The sequence below is a fragment of the Telopea speciosissima genome, chromosome 9 (assembly GCF_018873765.1).
Source record: "Telopea speciosissima isolate NSW1024214 ecotype Mountain lineage chromosome 9, Tspe_v1, whole genome shotgun sequence".
Taxonomy (NCBI): Eukaryota; Viridiplantae; Streptophyta; class Magnoliopsida; order Proteales; family Proteaceae; genus Telopea; species Telopea speciosissima.
The window spans coordinates 11,960,869-11,979,510 of record NC_057924.1 but is presented as its reverse complement, the minus strand read 5'-3'; the positions used below and the strand labels follow the sequence as shown (position 1 = coordinate 11,979,510).

Sequence of the window (18,642 nt, the reverse complement as noted above, 5' to 3'; positions counted from 1 at the left end):
CATAGAGAAACGCTAGCGTATACTACACATATGGACAAACAACTCAATAACAGAAGAGGAAGGGTAAGCACAGGCGTGTGAGGGCACCATCTTCTGCTTCTACAGTACATAACTTCAAGAAAGGGTAAAGGGTTTTACACTAAAGAAGGGGGAAGAGCAGAAGAAGAGGTGAGAGAGAGAGAGTTAGTTGCATAAGAAAAGCATGACAGCAAAAGGCTACAAACAGTTCCGAGTTCCGACCCGTAACTTACCCGTTTCGTTTCTGTTACCTTTGTGTGCGGAGAATGGTCCCCACACTCACCTCTTCACACTTGTCACCTCCGAATAACACGTGTCGTTCATTCAGCGGAGCTTGTTCGGTACATGAACGCAATCCACCATTGCAGAACGTCATCAGCTTCTTCTTCTTCTTCTCTTCTCTCTCTCTCTCGTCCTCTTCTTCCAACTGTTTAAAAACATTCAATTCCCCTTCTTCTTTCGCTACCATTTCTTCTTCAATCACACAACTTCAATTCCCATCTCCTAAACCCCTTCCAATAAAGATCTTTCTTCAAATCAAATACAAAATACTCGGGAGAGTTGGATTCATAAAATTCAATCATGGAGAGCACAGACTCTTCAACCACCAGCTCACTACAGCAACAACAACAACAACAACAACAACAACAACAACAACACCAGCAACCACAACTCCCTCCAGGTTTCCGATTCCACCCAACAGATGAAGAACTTGTGGTTCACTACCTGAAGAAAAAAGCATCTTCTGTACCTCTCCCTGTTACCATCATCGCTGAAGTCGATCTCTATAAGTTCGATCCATGGGAGCTCCCAGGTAATCGATTAAATTCATCAATGAAATTCAAAATTCAAAATTCTCACTTTCTTTATTTACTTTTCAAGCTATCTCTCAAATCCAAAATGAATCAGGTAAGGCAACGTTTGGGGAACAAGAATGGTACTTCTTTAGTCCCAGAGACCGGAAATATCCAAATGGGGCAAGGCCTAATCGTGCTGCAACATCTGGGTATTGGAAAGCTACCGGCACCGATAAACCTATATTAACCGGCGGTGGAACTCAGAAGGTCGGAGTGAAGAAAGCCCTTGTTTTCTATGGCGGGAAACCCCCTAAAGGTATTAAAACCAATTGGATCATGCATGAATACAGGCTTACAGATAACACTAACAACAACAACAATAAGCCTCCTGGTGTTGATATAGCCAACAAGAAGAGCTCCTTAAGGGTAATCATCAAAGCCCTTTTCCCCAATTCCATGAAGACCCAATTACTGATTCTCTGTTTAACTAATCTAATTTCTCTGGGTTTATATTTATAGCTTGATGATTGGGTGTTATGCCGGATATATAAGAAGAACAATTCAAATAGAGCCATGGAGAAAGAAGATTCAATAGATGACTTGTTTGCATCACTGCAACCACAACAACAGAACCCACCAAGGCCACCTTCTCATCACAAGTCCACCACCAACTTTGGTGCTTTGCTTGAGAATGAAGGGAATCTCTTAGAAGATTTATTAACAGAGGGTGCTGGAATCAACAATAGCTCTATGCTTCAACTAGCTTCATCATCTATCTCAAAGTCAGAACTCTCAATGGTTCCACTCCCTCTGAAACGCAATCTCCCACCACCCTATTGGAACGACGTCGAAACTACTCCGGCGAAGAGATTCCACACCAATAATACCAGCAGCAACAGCGGTGGCGGCGGCGGAACTACCTGCACCAATACTGATGGAAACAATCAGATTGCAACTTTACTCAACCAACTCCCACATGCAGCTTCTTCATTCCATCAACACTCACTTCTTGGATCACTAACTGATGGTGTTTTCCGGCAGCCTTACCAACTCCCTGGCATGAATTGGAACTCTTAGTATGGTAACTCCAATGTTTGAATCAAAACAATCTAATTCAAGAGAGTATACACCAGAGCAGATATACCCACAATAGCTATCAAACAACACAACAGTTAGTAAAGAGAAGACTGGAATGGGAATTCAAAGAAGGAAATAAGAGAAGGAGAGAGAGTTGTTCTTGAGCTCTATAGGTGCAACAGTTGCTGCTAGTTCAAGTTAAGGTGAGGAAGTTTTACTTAAAATACCTATTTGTCATGCATAGAAGAGGATTATAAAGATACTCTTTAGGGAAGTAGAAGAAAGATGAAGACTTCATTGTGATGCATAGTTACAGATAGATATATATATAACTATCTATAGTGATATATATATATATATATATATATTAATCTGCCAAGAGACACACCATTCACTTCTTGTATAAAAATCCCCTCATAGTTACTTGGTATTGATGATTGAATTATCTTTGTTCTTCATATATAGTTTTATGATTCTTTCAATCTTCAAGTTCAGAAACAAACTAGCCTATATGGTTATAGCATTGAGCTCACAAAGCTTATAAACATTAATTCAAGTAAACATATATAATATTATCTTAGTTAGGAAGGTCCTGTCTGTTACGAGCAGGATGGTTTGATCTATCTCCACTCCGTGATTGATGGAACCTTGTAATTCGGCAACCATATATAACATCATCTTATTAATCAATTCTATTTTTTTGGGTGTTACTTGAATGGTTATTGGTTCATGAAAAACCAAAAACATAGTTGCAACCATAGAAGATTTGTTGATTAATAAAGTGTTTTAATCACTAATGATGGTGTATGGTTCTTTAACAGCATATTAACCTTTTTAATGTCAATAAGAATGAAATTTGGATTACAAAATGGCAAACATTAATGTTCTAATGCACGACTGATGGTTTGCCTATAGATTCCAAATAGTGTTGCATCATTAGCTTTGGAAAAGAAGTATCAGGCCTAATTGTCCCGATTTCATGAATAAACACTTACTATACCATGGCGAGTCATTTTATAATAGACTTTAAGAAAGAGTTAATCCATGTTTATGATAGTTCACATTACATCATTTTCCATGATTATTCCTTGATGGAAACATTAAATTATTTTAATAGGCTTCTTTTTCATTTTTAAATTTCTTGCTTATTGTGTGCTTCACAATAACTTCACTCTTTTTTCATGCAAGAAAAATACAATAAATATGAAAGTGTGGTTTAAGAAAGGTGGCCCAGGTGTATGATTGTTTTGGGTTGGTTCTATTCTTGTATCCTCTTTGTATCCCTTCCGGCTTGATTCAATTATAGGGATAGGTCGTTGATTTTGTTGTGGACTCTCTCTGTATTTTTTTTTTACTATTATTTCCACCATTTTTTGGGGGGTAAAAGAATTCTGGGCTTCGTTGAATATATTTTAATCATTTAAAAAAAAAAAGAAGGTGGCCTAGGGCGGGATAACTGGAGAGTTAAACTTGAATTAAGGTTTTGGGTTGGAAGATACCTGAAAATATATATATATTTTTTTAACTTATAATAAAATAATCACATCATTTTCATAAAAATCAGATGGTGAAGAAGGGTTGGGTGCTTCTAGATGAATTTCAAAAAGGGCTTGAATTTGAATTGAAAATGTTCAAAAGGTTCACCTTTATCTGTCTAATTAACAACAATTAATTAATTAACCCTAACTTTTAGCTAGCTAGAAAGAAAGAAAACTATGTAAGATATTTGTGTGTGGGGGGGAGTAGTCATTTTCTTTCATGGGAGTGAAAGGACCCGGAACAGTAGATTCCATGGCCTGAGGTCACACAAGTTGACAACCAGGGCTACCTCACATTGGTGTCCCTTGTTGACTATAGGAACATCTCACCATCAAAAGGAATCATATCTTAACCCATACAATATAAAACCTCTAATCACTTTCCTTTCCTAGGAAAGAGAACAAAAGGTCTTTATAAGATTTCATATCATTTGTGCTTAAATTTGGAATACATATCAAAACAATGAAAGCCACTAATATCCTCACCATGCGTAGGGGGATGCTTTCACTCCACCTACAACTTTTTTTCTAGTATAATACACATACATACATATACATGATATATGCATAGACATGTACATACATTCATACACATTCATGGTGTGTGGAGAATAGAATGAATCCATCAATTGGCCTACAAGAAATTACCATCTTCTCTTTCACTTACCAAAAAATATAATTAATAATAGGGCAAGAGATCTCTATTTGGTCGTATGGTCTCTACGTAAGCGTTTGGGCCAATGGGTGAGCACGCCTAGGTATCTACCCAGGGGCAGAGGCGTCATCTCATGGCGCCCTGTGAGAAGGCATAGGAAACACCACCAAGTAGAGATCTTTTTCCCTTAATAATAATAATTTGGTTGAGAATTCATAAATGTATCATCATCATCGCTAAGGGGAAAAAGAAAGGGAGAATTATATATATTACTGAGAAAAAGTGTCTTTGAGCAAGTGTCGTAGCTTATGTCATCTTCACATGGTTTTTTTTTCTTTCTAAATAACTCTTTTGAGTAGAACAAAATTGAATCGAAAAATCTCTATGAGATGATGTATAGGTTACTCTGCTTGCTAGAGAACCCTCTCCGTATATTAATTTAGGGAAAAGTATCTCTGAGCTTCCGTGGAAACTAAGTTCTCTCTCTCTCTCTCTCTCTCTCATATAAAATGACCTCTTTGCCCCCATTTACAAAACCGTATAGTAAGAAATTCGGGGTATGGTAAGATGGTTGATTGCAGGTTGTAGTATAGAATGTCACTGTTACGATTCTGTTGTCCTACTCTAGAATAATGAACTCTGGTGGGTATCCCACATCGAAAAGTAATGAACTCTAGTGTGAACTAATATCGTCCTGGGCATCCTCACCTACCGAACCGGTTTTGTGGGCTGAGATCCAGGATCGTATCACTCACACCAGTAGTGATGAATAAATGACATGAAACATGTCTGCATCAACAGCGAATATGTATTTATATTTGCTCATCGATCTATCACCACCAAACGAAGTATTGGGGTCCATGTCGGCCCAATTTTTAGGGTTCGATCTCAACCATCACCTTGGCCTGCTCACAATGGCTTTTTTGTGATGTTGGTTTTTTCAGTCCTCGGGTTCAGCTTGATCCCAGATATCAAGTCTTCGATCTCTCTAGGGTTGTCAATTTAGTCGGTTCAGTTATAATCCGTTCTAACTGATTATCCGGATTGAAATAAATATTACCCGAATTGTTAAGACTAAAATTGAGTAATTAATAATCGGTCGGGTCAATTTTTGGCCTCAAATTGACACCCCTAGATTCTTCTACTCAGGTGTTCTTGTGGTTTCCTTTATTTTGGTCAAAGATATGGTATTGATTACAAAGAAAAAAATCATATAGAAAGAGGGTGGGAAAACCCCTAAAACTGGAACAACCTTGTAGAAAGATAGATAGGATAGAAGGGAGATATATGGAAAATAATTTAATGACTCTCTCATCCCCAAAAGCATTTTTAAGGGATTGTAACCTTTCTTCTTCCACTTCAAGCATGTTAACATGCTATGATAGGTCTCTTTATAATCAATATTTTACAAACAAAACAAAAATTAGGTGAAAGGTTTTTTTGGACTGTCCACCTATGAGGGTCATCCTATATTTGCCACAAGAGCTCAAATTTTATGGATAAGTAGATCCTAAAGTCCCTTGATCATGTGTGAAGTTTCAACCACAATAGAATTAAATGTGACAAAATAAAATTTTAAAAATTAACATTTTTTTCTCACGAGTGAATTCAAAGTTGGATCTATTGGATCTCACTCGAATCGCCCCATATCCTCCTGAGGAGAAGTTTGGTTTCAAACTCCAGTTCGAACAAGAGGAGTACGCATGCTAATGTGCCTTGGATGATCCACATCTCTGGGTCAGGCGTTGATGAGCCATGGCTAAGAGCCCTCACAGTCCAAACACAATGATGCAATAATTAGGGGTGCGCTCTACCACTGAACAAATAGCCCGTTGTACCGGCCTCCCACTGGGGGCCCACTATGCCAAATTTTTTAAAATGTTTGAAAAGAAATAAAATGTTGTTTCAAATGAATAAATATAATTGTAATAGCATCTAGAATTTGAACAAGGTTAACCCATACCATTTCTTAGATATCTAACTATTGAAATTGCTACATCACCCTTCCACTAGTATACAATGAAGTAATAGTATTGTGATGGTGTAGGCTTAGGTGGGAGGGTGTCCAAATCTGCAAGCCTTTGAAGGGTCTTTTGCCTCAAACTTTTCAAGTCTCACTCGGACTTGGTTCCTGTCAAACCGGGCAGCTGGGCTGCATGTGCAGCGCCAGAGGTGAGGCGGCGCGCATTTACCACCTTACCCCTGCCCGAGTGCTTTGCCCGAGCAAAGGTAAGGCCATCAATGCGCATCGCCTCACCTCTGGCGCTGCACATGCAGCCCAGCTGCCCGGATTGACTAGAACTTTTTCAGTCTCACTTTTTTAAAGTTGATCCTCAACATGTTAAGGGACCTATACATATAGCCTAGGGATAGCCAAAGTCCTTAATGAGAGCCTAGATCCAAACTCCTTAAAATCTCTCAAATCTGAGATGAGTTACTTCGGCTATGCCTCATCAATGGTCAGAAATGGAGTTTTATAGAGTTGTACTCCTCTCTTCCCAACAAATTCTTTTTTTGATCCGAGCCAGTTCTTTTCTTATATTCTATGCCATCCTGGGGATTTGAGCCAACGCTTGATTTGGTCTGGGTCCGGGTCCGGGTCTGGGCTAGGCCTGAATCTAACCATAAATTTCCTTGAAAGGAACCTAACATTTACATTTTCCAAATCCACTAGAAACCGTCTTGTTAAAAAATCATTCAACCAATGGGTCTCCCAAGACAAAAAACAATTGAATCTTTTGTAAAATATTTATCAAATTCAAACATTTTCAAACATCTTTTAAATCATGAAACTTTGACCAATGTTAAGGTTGTTGACCCGGCCAAACCTACAAGGATATTTTGATCATTTCTTAAGTTATGTATCTTACATTCTTTGTAATGATTTTAAGATGTCACTGGGTTTATGGGGACCCCCTAGAGCCATAAAAATGGGTCCCACACCATCATGAAACACCTGATCATCATCGCCTAACATGCCATCGGGGTGAAAAAATTAGGTGTCTACAATTCCCAATATTTATTTATAAGTGTAAGATTCTCATGCCTTTTCTATTATCATTCTAAATAATTATATTTAGTAGCTAGCTAAAATATAATGTGGATGGTTAATAAAAGGGAGGTCGGAAAAGAATTTTATACACTATTTATGTAAATTGACGATATCCACTTATATAAATATCCGAAAACTTAAAGTTCTAAAAATATGGAATAAAGAAGGAAGGAAAAAAATACACCACATCATGCACACAGTATAGCTAGTTATGAAATAAGCAATTTATCTCTTTGAAAGTAAAAGTACAGTGTACATCATGATTTGAGGTATCAGTATCTTATTGCCTGTATCGGGTGATATGTGACAGTTTTACTAGTGGCTGATTCCATTATTATATCGAAACCGTTTTAGTGACACAGTACTGACAAGGGGTAAAAAAAAAAGTTAAAAATCCTTTTTTAAAAGGAAAATCAGAGACAACTTTACCCGATACAAATGATCCATGCCGATACCGTATCAGTATCATATCGGTTTTGCAGGTAACCAATACCCAATCTGATACCGTGCACTAAAACCATGGTGTACATTGCATTTTTTTCGTTCTCTGACAAAAAAAAAATTAAATAACTGATTGTTGTTTGCAAATAACAAATAAAACTTTAGCTCGAGCATGACATAGGCCTGGCCCATCAACTTGTAAAGAGAGGATTGGGCCAGGTCAAGGCAAGCCCAGAACCAGCCTGTAAGTTTTTGGACTCAGTCTAGTGCAACTGGATTTCAGGGTCAGATAGTTAAGCCTTGACCAGGCAGCCCTACTTAAAGCTTAATACTTCACTTCTTTCATGGACGATGGACAGGGAAATGCAGGTATAGAGATGGGCCAGCATATCATAGTATTATTAGAAAACTAGAAAAGAAAAAAATATCATTTGCATGGAAAATAAAGCTGCTCTTAAGAAAAGCTTATCTTCAGAGGTTCATGCAAAACAAATTTAGATATTGATCTTTAAAGTTTAAAGTTGAAATCTAAGAAAAGCTAAAGTAGGACCACGGGATTCCAATTTGGGTTGGGACTCATAAAAGATTCAATAAATTGTTCACTTTCCATAAAAGCTGCGTTTGTTTCCATGTAAAAAGGTGGAAAAGAAATTTTTCTTTCTTTCTGTAATATAGGATATTTCAGTATTTCATTTAACAAAAAATACAAAAGAGGGAAAACTAAATAAAAGCCTAGCCAATGGCTCTGAAAAAAGAAGGATTCGTGACAGTAATAAATTCGTAGATAAACATAGGTGCAAGTACCAGAGGGCTCGACATCCTCCTCTGTTCACATCCCGAAGATCCTTGGTTGGAACACTAAACCAGGACCGTATTTCAACCCTTTCACTAGAAGAACGCACGCATCCATTTTTCAGCTGGCTTCAAAGTACTAGTTGTAGAGCGCTAGCGTGCGTACTCTTTTGTGGCGCTGTTAAGCCCATGGTCCTTGTCTTCCTCCAACGATTGGTTTGCGTTTCATGTTCCGGTCCAAAAACAAAGACGCTGCCCTGCCACTCGATTGAAAGGGGAGGACTTCTGCCTGTGGTGTGGTCCAACCAATACGAATTTCATTACGTCATCTCTCCCCCCCCCCTCTCCCTTTGCAATGACCATCTTGCCCCCATGTTGGATGTCTGGGCAAGCACTCTCATTGGCCCACACATAGGCGCAGGTCACACGACCAAACAGTGTTCTCTCTCTGAATAAAAAAATAAAAATATATATTGAGGAAAATGTCCATGTAAAGCTTATTATCAAGACTTGTAACTGGACTAGTGCATTACAATGAGAGAACTTACATATTCTTACTGAACAGAGGAAGGCATATAGACTCATTGCCTCACTCTGGAAAGGAAAGAGAGCTCAGAGAACAAAGGAAGTACCCTATTACTAGGGATGTAAATGAATAGTCGAAATCCGTTTCCGTATCCGTATTCATATCTGTTTAGCATTATCCGAATCCGTCCAAAAGCTAAACGGATGCGGATACGGATAGGCTATAGTTATCCGGATAGAATATCCGCTCCGTATCCGTGTCTGTATCTGTTTAGCACTATCCGAATCCATCCAAAAGCTAATCGGATGCAGATGCGAATATAGCACTATCCGAGCCCCGATCCGTTTACATCCCTACCTATTACCATGTCAGATAGGCAAGGTTTCCTTGGTTCTATAAGCTTTTAAGCCGGCACATTTGTATGGTTTAATTGCCAATGGTTCACCTCTTTTTGTCTTTAAATCTCGTAAGAGCAATTGCACATATAGTCAAGTATTGGCTCTTTCATGAAGCATTGGAGCCAAAGATTTAAAGGGCCAATTAAGAACTGGGCTGGCCTGAACCCAGTTCGATGGGACAAGCATGAACCATAAATTATTCCATGGTCCCATCCTATTTAGGAGTCCAACCTGAGTCCCTAAGGGCGCATAAAAACCAACCCGCGGCCCATGAAGTTCTATTGGGCCAAGGCTAGAGAGAGACCGGCCTGCTTACATTCCTGGGCCTTATAAGGTGACCACGTTAAAGACCAATTTCCAGTTGGGGGATGATAGAGATCCAAAAGGTATATATGGTTTAGCATTTTTTGGTCCTCACCTTCTCGAGTATTTCAACTTCTTCAGCTAATGTCATTCTATATCTATGCTCTCTTTTGGATACTGTCTCATTTTCTTATGTACCCAAAGAGATAAACAGCACTGCTGACTCCCTGGCCCGGAGGGCTCTGTCCTGTAAGTGTAGGACTGAGTGGTCCATTTCCACCCCTTGGCTGTCAAAGTTGTGTAACTTAGGCCTGATTTGGTATGATTTCTATTTCAATTTCAGGGGGTGATTTCTATTTCTGAAATTGTTTGGTTTGATTTTTACACCTTATTTCAGTGAAATAGAAATCAAGTGAAATAGAAATTCTGAAATAGCTGAGGAGCTGTTTCAGAATTTCTATTTCATTTGATTTAGCACTCTTGCACTTGAATGAACACATGGTTAATTTCATGGGCAAAGTAGTAATTTCATGTTAAAAATAAAACACCACCCTTCTTCTCCTAATGGTCTCACCATCACCACCCCACTCCCACCATTGCTACCGCCACCACCACCCCACTCCCACCATTGCCACCGCCACCACCACCACTACTACCCTGTTACCACCACCACCACTACTCCGCTACCACCACCACCACCACTACCACCCCGCTACCACCACTACCGCTACCGCCGCCACCACCACCACCACCATCACCACCACCACCACTACCCCGCCGCCACCACCACCTTCTTCCTTCCCAAAGAAATATAGAGAATCTATTCTTAGAATTTGAACTATCAAATGGATTTTTTTTATTCTTGAAATATTTCATATTGATACAACCAAAACAATTTCAATTTTTTGACCAAAAATCTATTTGTTGACTATTTCAAGAAATCAATCCAAAATTGACATAGAAATCATACCAAATCAGGCCTTAGACACCTTGAGTTTTTCACGTAATAATAATGAATGAACTTCTTTCTACCAAAAAAAATAAAATAGAAAAGCTAATGTCATTCTTTTTCCCACAAAAAGAAAAAATGAAAAACAAAATAAAATCAATTTCATTATATCAAATAGTATTGGATCCAGTGATTTAGTAATCAGTATCGGACATCGTATCGATTTGCACTGGTACTGATTCGATATTGGACTGATAGTCATTAATATAGTGTCACGTGGCTCCCCATTCCGAAAGGTTTTAAAAAACAATAAAAATTGGTATCGGTTACTAAAACCCTAATTGGATCGGGTATAGAGTAGTTTTGAAACCGATGCTAATACGTATCCATTGTATTGCATCAGATTGCTTTACCTTTCGATTTGATTTTGGCACATTTAAGTACATCTAAGAGTGTTAAACGGTCTATTTCGATTAAACAATTCAGTTCGACTTAAACGGTTACAATTTTGAAACCATAACCGAACTATTTATTAAATAGTTTTACGATTTTGATTTAAATAGTTCGATTCGATTTCAGTAAATGATTTCGGTGGTTTTGTATTAACCCAAATCAGTAGACAAGGAAATTGTGAAGGCTTCACTAACGAGTATTTGATGAATACTATATTCCATTTGAAAGGAGTGATATATGAATTCTTCTTTTCCCCCTAAATTCCATAGAGAACCGAGAATTTTATTTATGGGAAAATGATACCAAACAAAGCATATCATGTATCCTCTTACACTCTCTTTCAGTCATTGTTTCGAAAATTAAAATCAAAATGGGCCAATTTAAATAAGAATCAGCAGAGCCCGATCTCGATTCCTGCCAATCCCAGAGTAGTGATAAGTGAATTAGGATTTGATTCGGATCGGCTACTTTTTCCAATTCAGCCGATTCAATGCGATTAAAACCCCTACTACTCGAAAGGTGGTTTGCTATCGACCTGAAAACTTCTGGGTTTTTTTTTTAATTCTTTGGATTTGAAGCCGATTCTCTTAAAATTTGAAATAGCCAACTTTTTTAGGGAGTAGATGACATCTATTAGAACAATTTTTATCCTCTCAGGTTTTCTCTCCGGTACAGTTATTCGGTGTCTCTAATAAGAAGGGGTGGACCCTACATAGGTAGTGTGTTCGGGCAAGGGGTTAGGTCATCATTTTTGCTTTCCTATGAGAGGAACCGGAGGATAAAGATTCTATCGACCGATCAAAAAACAACTTAGAAAAGTCGTCAGGTTGTTTGAAATTTTTTACAATTGATTCTTTCGACCTGAAAAACTTCTATGCATATGAACCCTAAGCAGCTAAAGTTTGGGTCCCCTTCATGCAATACACCTATCGAAGCTGGTTGTCCAAAAAACATGTCATTGAGGCAATCTAAGCCTTGAATGTTGTTGCAAATTCAGACTATGTTTGGTATGCATTCGTGGAATGCATTTTAGGTTGATTTTGCATTCTCAGATGATAAAAACAGTTTTTATCGTCTGAAAATGCGAAATCAATCTAAAATGCATTCCAAGAATGGATACCAAACACTGCCTCAATCTCCGCTCCAATACATTCTAGACTTGATTTCTCACCCAATTTCTCCTCAAATCCCTTCGAAGTTTGTTGAATATGTAGAATGGAAGAAAGAGTCCGACTTGCTGCAAAAACCCAAATTTCAATGTCGATTGTCGAATGACTTCTGTTTGACATCCAAAACAACGTCCAAGACATTAACTTTGATGTCGAGTGTGTGTCGATGAAGGCATGATAGACGTCGACACATGCTCTTACAAAATCGAATAGACACTAGTGCACGTCAATATAAGCCCATGAGATGTGTATTTGGCGTAGACTCAAGGAGAATGGATCATCTGCACATACCAACAGGTGAACGTACACCTCAGAGCTAATCACATTTTAATTTTGTATCTATAAAAACCCCTCCTCCCCTTGTAAATGGCAAAAATAGGACAGGTGGTTGGCTCTCACATGTACGTTCACCTATTGGTATGTGCAGAGGAATCGAACTCAGACTCAAGCTTGTTTTGCATTGACAAGAGTCTTTTATAGGGGTGTCAATGGGTCGGGTTGGGCCGGGCCTGCCAAAACCCTGACCCTGACCCTGACCCAACCCTGGCAGGGCCAAGAAACCCTCAACCCTGACCCAACCCTGCCAAGGTTTTTCTCTGGCCCGGCCCGACCCGATCCGACCCTGATAGGGTCGGGCAAGGTCGGGTCGGCCCTGATTGACCCTGTCTTGACCCTGTTTTAACCCTGTCTTGACCCTGATTGATATATATCAAAGAATATATCTAAAAAAAACCTGAAAAATTCTGTGAAGAATAAGAATAAGATGGGAAGGAGAGAGAGGGAGAGAGGGACTTGTAAATTTAAATAAAAATAATTCACAAACATCTATAAAAATCCATAAATAAAAATATTGCCATAAACATCCATAAATAAAAATACTCTCACAAACATCCAAAAATAAAATACTTCCACAAACATCATAAAAATACTACCACAATCATCCACAATAATCTACCACAAATATCCATATAAATACTGCCACAAACATCCATAAAAATACTACTGCTACAATCATCCATGAATAAAAATACTGCCACAATCAACCATCAATCACAGCAGCATCCATGATCCATCTCCATGATATGCTTGAATCTGGGATTCCTGGAAAAAAAAAATGCCCAAAATGAGGGAAAAACTCTATTAATACAAGTAGATGTCAAAGAAAATATTAGCTAATAAGAACTATTGTTTGGATACAAGTCCTTACTAGTTCCCGCCAAATAAGTATGCATTATCATCCATTAAGTTAAAGTTATAGTTGCATCACCACAATCATTGTTAGTAGCTGAAAAAAAACACATTTAACAAATGAACAAATCAATAAACTTAATCATCATTCATAATGTTCTTATTATTATTGTAATTAAATGATATAAGGGAATTTAAAATGTTGTTACCTGATTCGATCTTCTCAAGGTCAATTAAGTTCTCTTCAACATCAACTGAAACCGGTGCCTGTCGTAGCCAATCTTGTGTACATACCAATGCCTCTACCATCTTAGGTGTCAAAGAGCTATGGAACTGGTCTAAAATCCTACCACCGGTGCTAAAAGCACACTCTGAAGCAACACTTGAGACAGGAATGGCCAAAACATCCCTTGCCATCTTATTTAGAACCACAAATCTTGTACTATTGACCTTCCACCAATTCAAGATGTCAAAAGAATTGAGTTCATCCTCCTTCTCAATACCTTCCAACAAATATTTGTCTAAGTCAGATGTCACATGGAAACGCTCCTCCTCTTCTAATGCATTATGAAAACCCCTTTCTGAAAATTCACTGTCATCATCATCTATTGATGAACCATCAAAAGAGGTTGTAGATGAATCAACTCTCACTGTACTACTTGTCGACCCCTGCATTTGGTAATGTCTCAAGAGACGATCCATGACATTTTTAATCCTCTCAATTTTCTCTTCCACCTCATGTTGAGAATATAATTTTGAATAGCAATATTTCACATATCTCAACTTAAATCGTGGATCAAGAACACGAGCAACAACCAACATAATATTCATTTTTTCAGTGCCACTACCACCCCAATATTTGTCAAATTTTTCTTTCATTGCCAATGACATATCCCAAATCATGTCATCTTCACTTCTTGACCATTTGTTCAACTGTGATTCAATCACACTAATCTCTTTGAAGTAAAGATTTGAAGTAGTAAAAAGAGACCCAAACAATCTTGTAGTTGCATTGTAAAAAAACTCCAACATCTTGCATAAAACTTTAGCTCTCTCCCAATCTTGAGTAGTTGGGACCCCATCCTTGCACTCCATAGTAAAGTTTGGGTCTCTATCTTCTACACATTCAAAAGCTTTTTGAAACTCCAAAGCAGTTTGCAACATAAGATATGTAGAGTTCCAATTTTCCAACGAGTAGAAACATCTAAACTCAAAGCTTTCTTACACTCAATCTTTTCTTGCTCACAACACAATCTAAACTGTTGTGACCTTAATGGTGAACTCCTTACATACTTCACTACAGAATGAACTCTACTTACAACATCTCCACAATCCTCAAGACCTTTCTTGACAATCAAATTCAAAATATGGGCAGCACATCTCATATGAAAAAACTCACCACCCAACAATAACCCATTTTTCTTATTAAATCTTCTCTTTAAATTTCGAATTGCAACATCATTATCGCTTGCATTGTCCACGTAATACTACACATTTATCCAACCCCAATCAATTAAACACAGCTCAAGGGCATTACTAATTGCTTCACCAGTATGTGGTGATGGGACTACGCAAAAGTTAATGATTTTCTTTTGCAATTTCCAATTTGGGTCAATGTAATGTGCTGTGAGGCACAAATAACCAAGATTTTGGATAGAAGTCCACATATCTGTGGTGAGGGACACCCGTTGAGCAGTTCTCTTAAACAAATCTTGCAACTTCTTTTTCTCCCCCAGATACAATTGCAAGCAATCTTGTGCCACAGTATTACGGGTCAAAGTATTAAACCTAGGCTGTAAAGCCTTACAAAAATCTCTAAACCCGTCCCGCTCTACAAATATAAATGGCAATTCATCCATAATAATCATGCGAGCAAGCGCCTTTCTATACAACTCATAATCAAATTTTCAAGCTAAGATACTAGTGATTGTACTCTTACCATCACTCGTGTCAACTTTAAAATCCAAAAGTTTTTGCTTCTTATTTTTTTCACTACTTGGACACAGAAGACATCTATCCAAATGTCGTTTTAGTGAACTAGTACCATGTCCACTTGCACAACCAAATTCCTTGTGGCAATACTTGCGCGTACACTTAGTAGCTTTTGAACCACTGGGAGGTATAACTTTAGTGAAGTGATTCCAAACACTAGATGACCCTATAGTGAAGGGATTAGAAGATACCTCAGAAGCATTAGAGTTTGGTTGTGCCTTTGTAGAGCTTGTCACAGGATCCTTAGAGCTTGATTCAAATGGATTTGAATTTGGATGATTTGAACTTGAGTTTGGCTGCCTTGGATTTGAGTTTTCCTCCATTGAGATCTGTACAAATTCAAAAATCCAGACATGTGTAAGGTCTCAGGGTTAGTTTTGGTATTAATCAAAAGGATATAATGGTATTCTCACAAGGTCTCAGGGTTAGTTTTGGTATTAAAAAAAATATAAATACGCCACATCACAACTTAACAGATGGAGGCTAACGGTAGGGGAGGTCTTAGTAATTTTTTGAAAACTACAGGGGAATCATATGTAAGGTGGGAAAATCAAAGGGAAGAACGTGTAATTAAGACAAAGTATAGGGGAGGGGATGTAATTTTCCCTAAGTTAAATTAATTTACTGGTGTAAATTTACTACTAAACACTAGAAAGTGGTGCCAAAGTTTGATACTTTGACTCTATATCTATCATCTCAGAGTATAACAAAATAAATCCTTTAAAAAAAATTAAAAGTGATCTCATCATAGTGGTTGGAACAGTTCTAGTCAAACACCCTGACCAGGTCAATTTCGTAGACAACCAATCACACAACCATCGCTGCTTTTACTATTGACATAGTCATCTTTGAGTCCATAGCAATGTACTGCAACTGGCCGGAGAAAAAGAATTCGCTCAGAAAATGAATGAACCAGGGGAGGTCTTCTATGCTCAAGTTTGGATTCTTCTAGGTTCAAAGTAGAAGTCACCATCTTATCACACCCTTAATATAAGCAGTAGGGGAGATCTTTCCCATTGCATTATGATATATATTTATTTTTTCAATATTTTATTGCCATTCTCGAAGATGGGATCTGTCTGTCTCATATGAGGACATTATGCATCTCTTGTGAAGGTGTGATAGAAAGTGTGAACTTGTAGATGTGTTTTGGCCTCTGTTTTAAAAGAATTTGAATGAATGTGGATATTCATTTCCCTAGAGGAATAAGGGATTAGTTCATGTCTTCATGACTCATCTCTGATGTCTATGATAGAGATTGTTTGCATTTAGTTATCTTTAAGTGTGAACTCATAATTCTCATCCTAGACAGATCATCTATATCTGTGAATTGGTTATACAACGCAGCTATTTCTTCTGAATGGGACTTTTACTTCATTTTATTAGGTTAAATACAATATTTTGCTGTTTAACCAGAAAAAAGAGCTGTGTGTGAAAATATAAATGACAATTCAAGGATAGTGCAATTGGTTGGCCACAAGAATAGCCAGATGTATCTTGTTCAAGGGCACTAACAGACGTGTTCCACTCTCACCCAGTGGTTTTTGTTAGGTCATGGTCAGTGTTATGTTTAGCCGGCACTAGCAGACGTGTTCCACTCTCGCCCAGTGGTTTGTGTTAGGTCATTCATATCACACTGGCATGGGCCATATAATGCTGGTTAAGAGTAGGAGACAACGAGCTGTGGGGGCATTACATCCGACGATTGCCGGAACGATTCAGAAGCGTTGGTTCTTAAAATAATAAAATAGTTGATATTGCCGCAATTCTTATGGCTGGTGTTGTAGGAAGACAAATATATCACAGATTCACAGAGAACATGCATTCAAACTTCAAAGATTTAAAAAACAATAAACACAGACGCTGATCAAGAGAGATGCATTTCAGATCTGAATCCACGCATACTAGCAGCACTGTTGCGAGGATGGGGAAAGACCCAAATAAAAATGAAGTACTGAATATTAGAACATACCTTGATGCGAATCTGGGAAGGAGGAACCGAGGAAGAAGAAGGCTGCTAGTCGTCGAGCGGCGGCTTTCTCAACTTCTCGTGGATGAAGAAGAAGAACAGGAAGACTGAAAATGTGAAAATTGAAAACAAAAAGGGAATATGGCCATATGGGATTAGGGTTATTTATCACTCTTATGGGTATTTTGGTATTTTCAGCCATATAAATGCTTATAAAGAATTCAGGGTCGGGTCCGGGCCGGGCCGGGCTAAGCCCGCCGCCTTGAGCCCGACCCGACCTGACCCTGTCAGGGTTAGCCAAAATCTCAACCCTGACCCGCCCTTCGGGCTGGCAGATCAGGGTCGTGTTCGAGCGGGTTCGGGCCAGCCGAGTATTATTGACACCCCTAGTCTTTTAGCGTTGAATTTCTAAAATTTCCGTAGAACCTTTGATATGTTTAATTCAGATTTGAACTGGGCTGGCCCTAACTTGGCCCAAGTTCATTAATCTTTGAAAATCCATTCTTTTGTTTCATAAATTCAAATTTGATGATTCAAAATGAATTTTGAGGTTTATTCCGGATAGACCATATTTTACCACAGCTAATCGTCCCGCGACACGTGGAAAAGTTGGACCAGCCCTCAGACCGACCTACACAGAGGTCAGGTCGGCCGATCACGTCGAGAAATCATGCTAACCATGGTTAGATATAGCTTACACCCCTTGACCCCGGTCAAGGGAGGGTCATGCACCTCGCATGACCTCAGAATCACACATTAGGCGTGACCCTAGGTCATACACGTGTCAGCTAGGGACGCTGCCATCGACGATTATGGGGAATCGAAGTTATCCTCTACAAACAAAGAAGTTTAAGTATCGTACAACGTCTTAAAGCTATAAATAGTCATGCCAGGCTAAGGTATGGGGGCTCTGAATTTTTCAACTTACTCAAGCTCTTTAGTTTGAGATTTATCTGTTGCAAGGTCTGACTTAGGCATCGAAGCAGACTAACCGGCTCAAGCCGGGGCTTCTTTGTCTTTCTGTGGTTTTGACTATACAGGACCACTCAGGGACGACCCGACCAGCAGAACCGGTGCACGAGTCAGAATTTGTCACAACAGATTGGCGCCGTCTGTGGGAAACGTCACAAGGAGCCGTGTGACATGACGAGGGAGTGGGGAGGCAGTTCCCGTCGAGGAAAAAGTTGGGCAGCGAGGAGCCCGCCTCGAGAGGCAATTCGGGTGGAGGCAGGCCCGGTCACTCGACAGGCGGAAAGAGCGATGCTCTTACCAAGACCCTCCCGAGCACGACAATCCCCTGAACCGGCGGTCGGAGAGAACCTGCC

General features: G+C 38.9%; 1 protein-coding gene across 2 annotated transcripts; it reads left to right on the top strand.

Moving 5' to 3' along the window:
* The first annotated feature begins 585 nt into the window (after positions 1-585).
* On the top strand, positions 586-18,227 carry LOC122640073 (NAC transcription factor 56). Of its 2 annotated transcripts, XM_043833191.1 has the most exons (5): positions 586-832; positions 928-1,241; positions 1,335-1,892; positions 10,741-10,750; positions 18,217-18,227. In XM_043833191.1, exons 1-3 carry the CDS (start codon positions 601-603, stop codon positions 1,890-1,892), a joined length of 1,104 nt encoding a protein of 367 aa, XP_043689126.1. In that variant the 5' UTR covers positions 586-600; the 3' UTR covers positions 10,741-10,750; positions 18,217-18,227. The 2 variants fall into 2 exon arrangements, with proteins under 2 accessions (XP_043689126.1, XP_043689125.1); XM_043833190.1 differs by lacking the exons at positions 10,741-10,750; positions 18,217-18,227 and having other exon boundaries at positions 1,335-1,894.
* Positions 18,228-18,642: the final 415 nt, after the last annotated feature.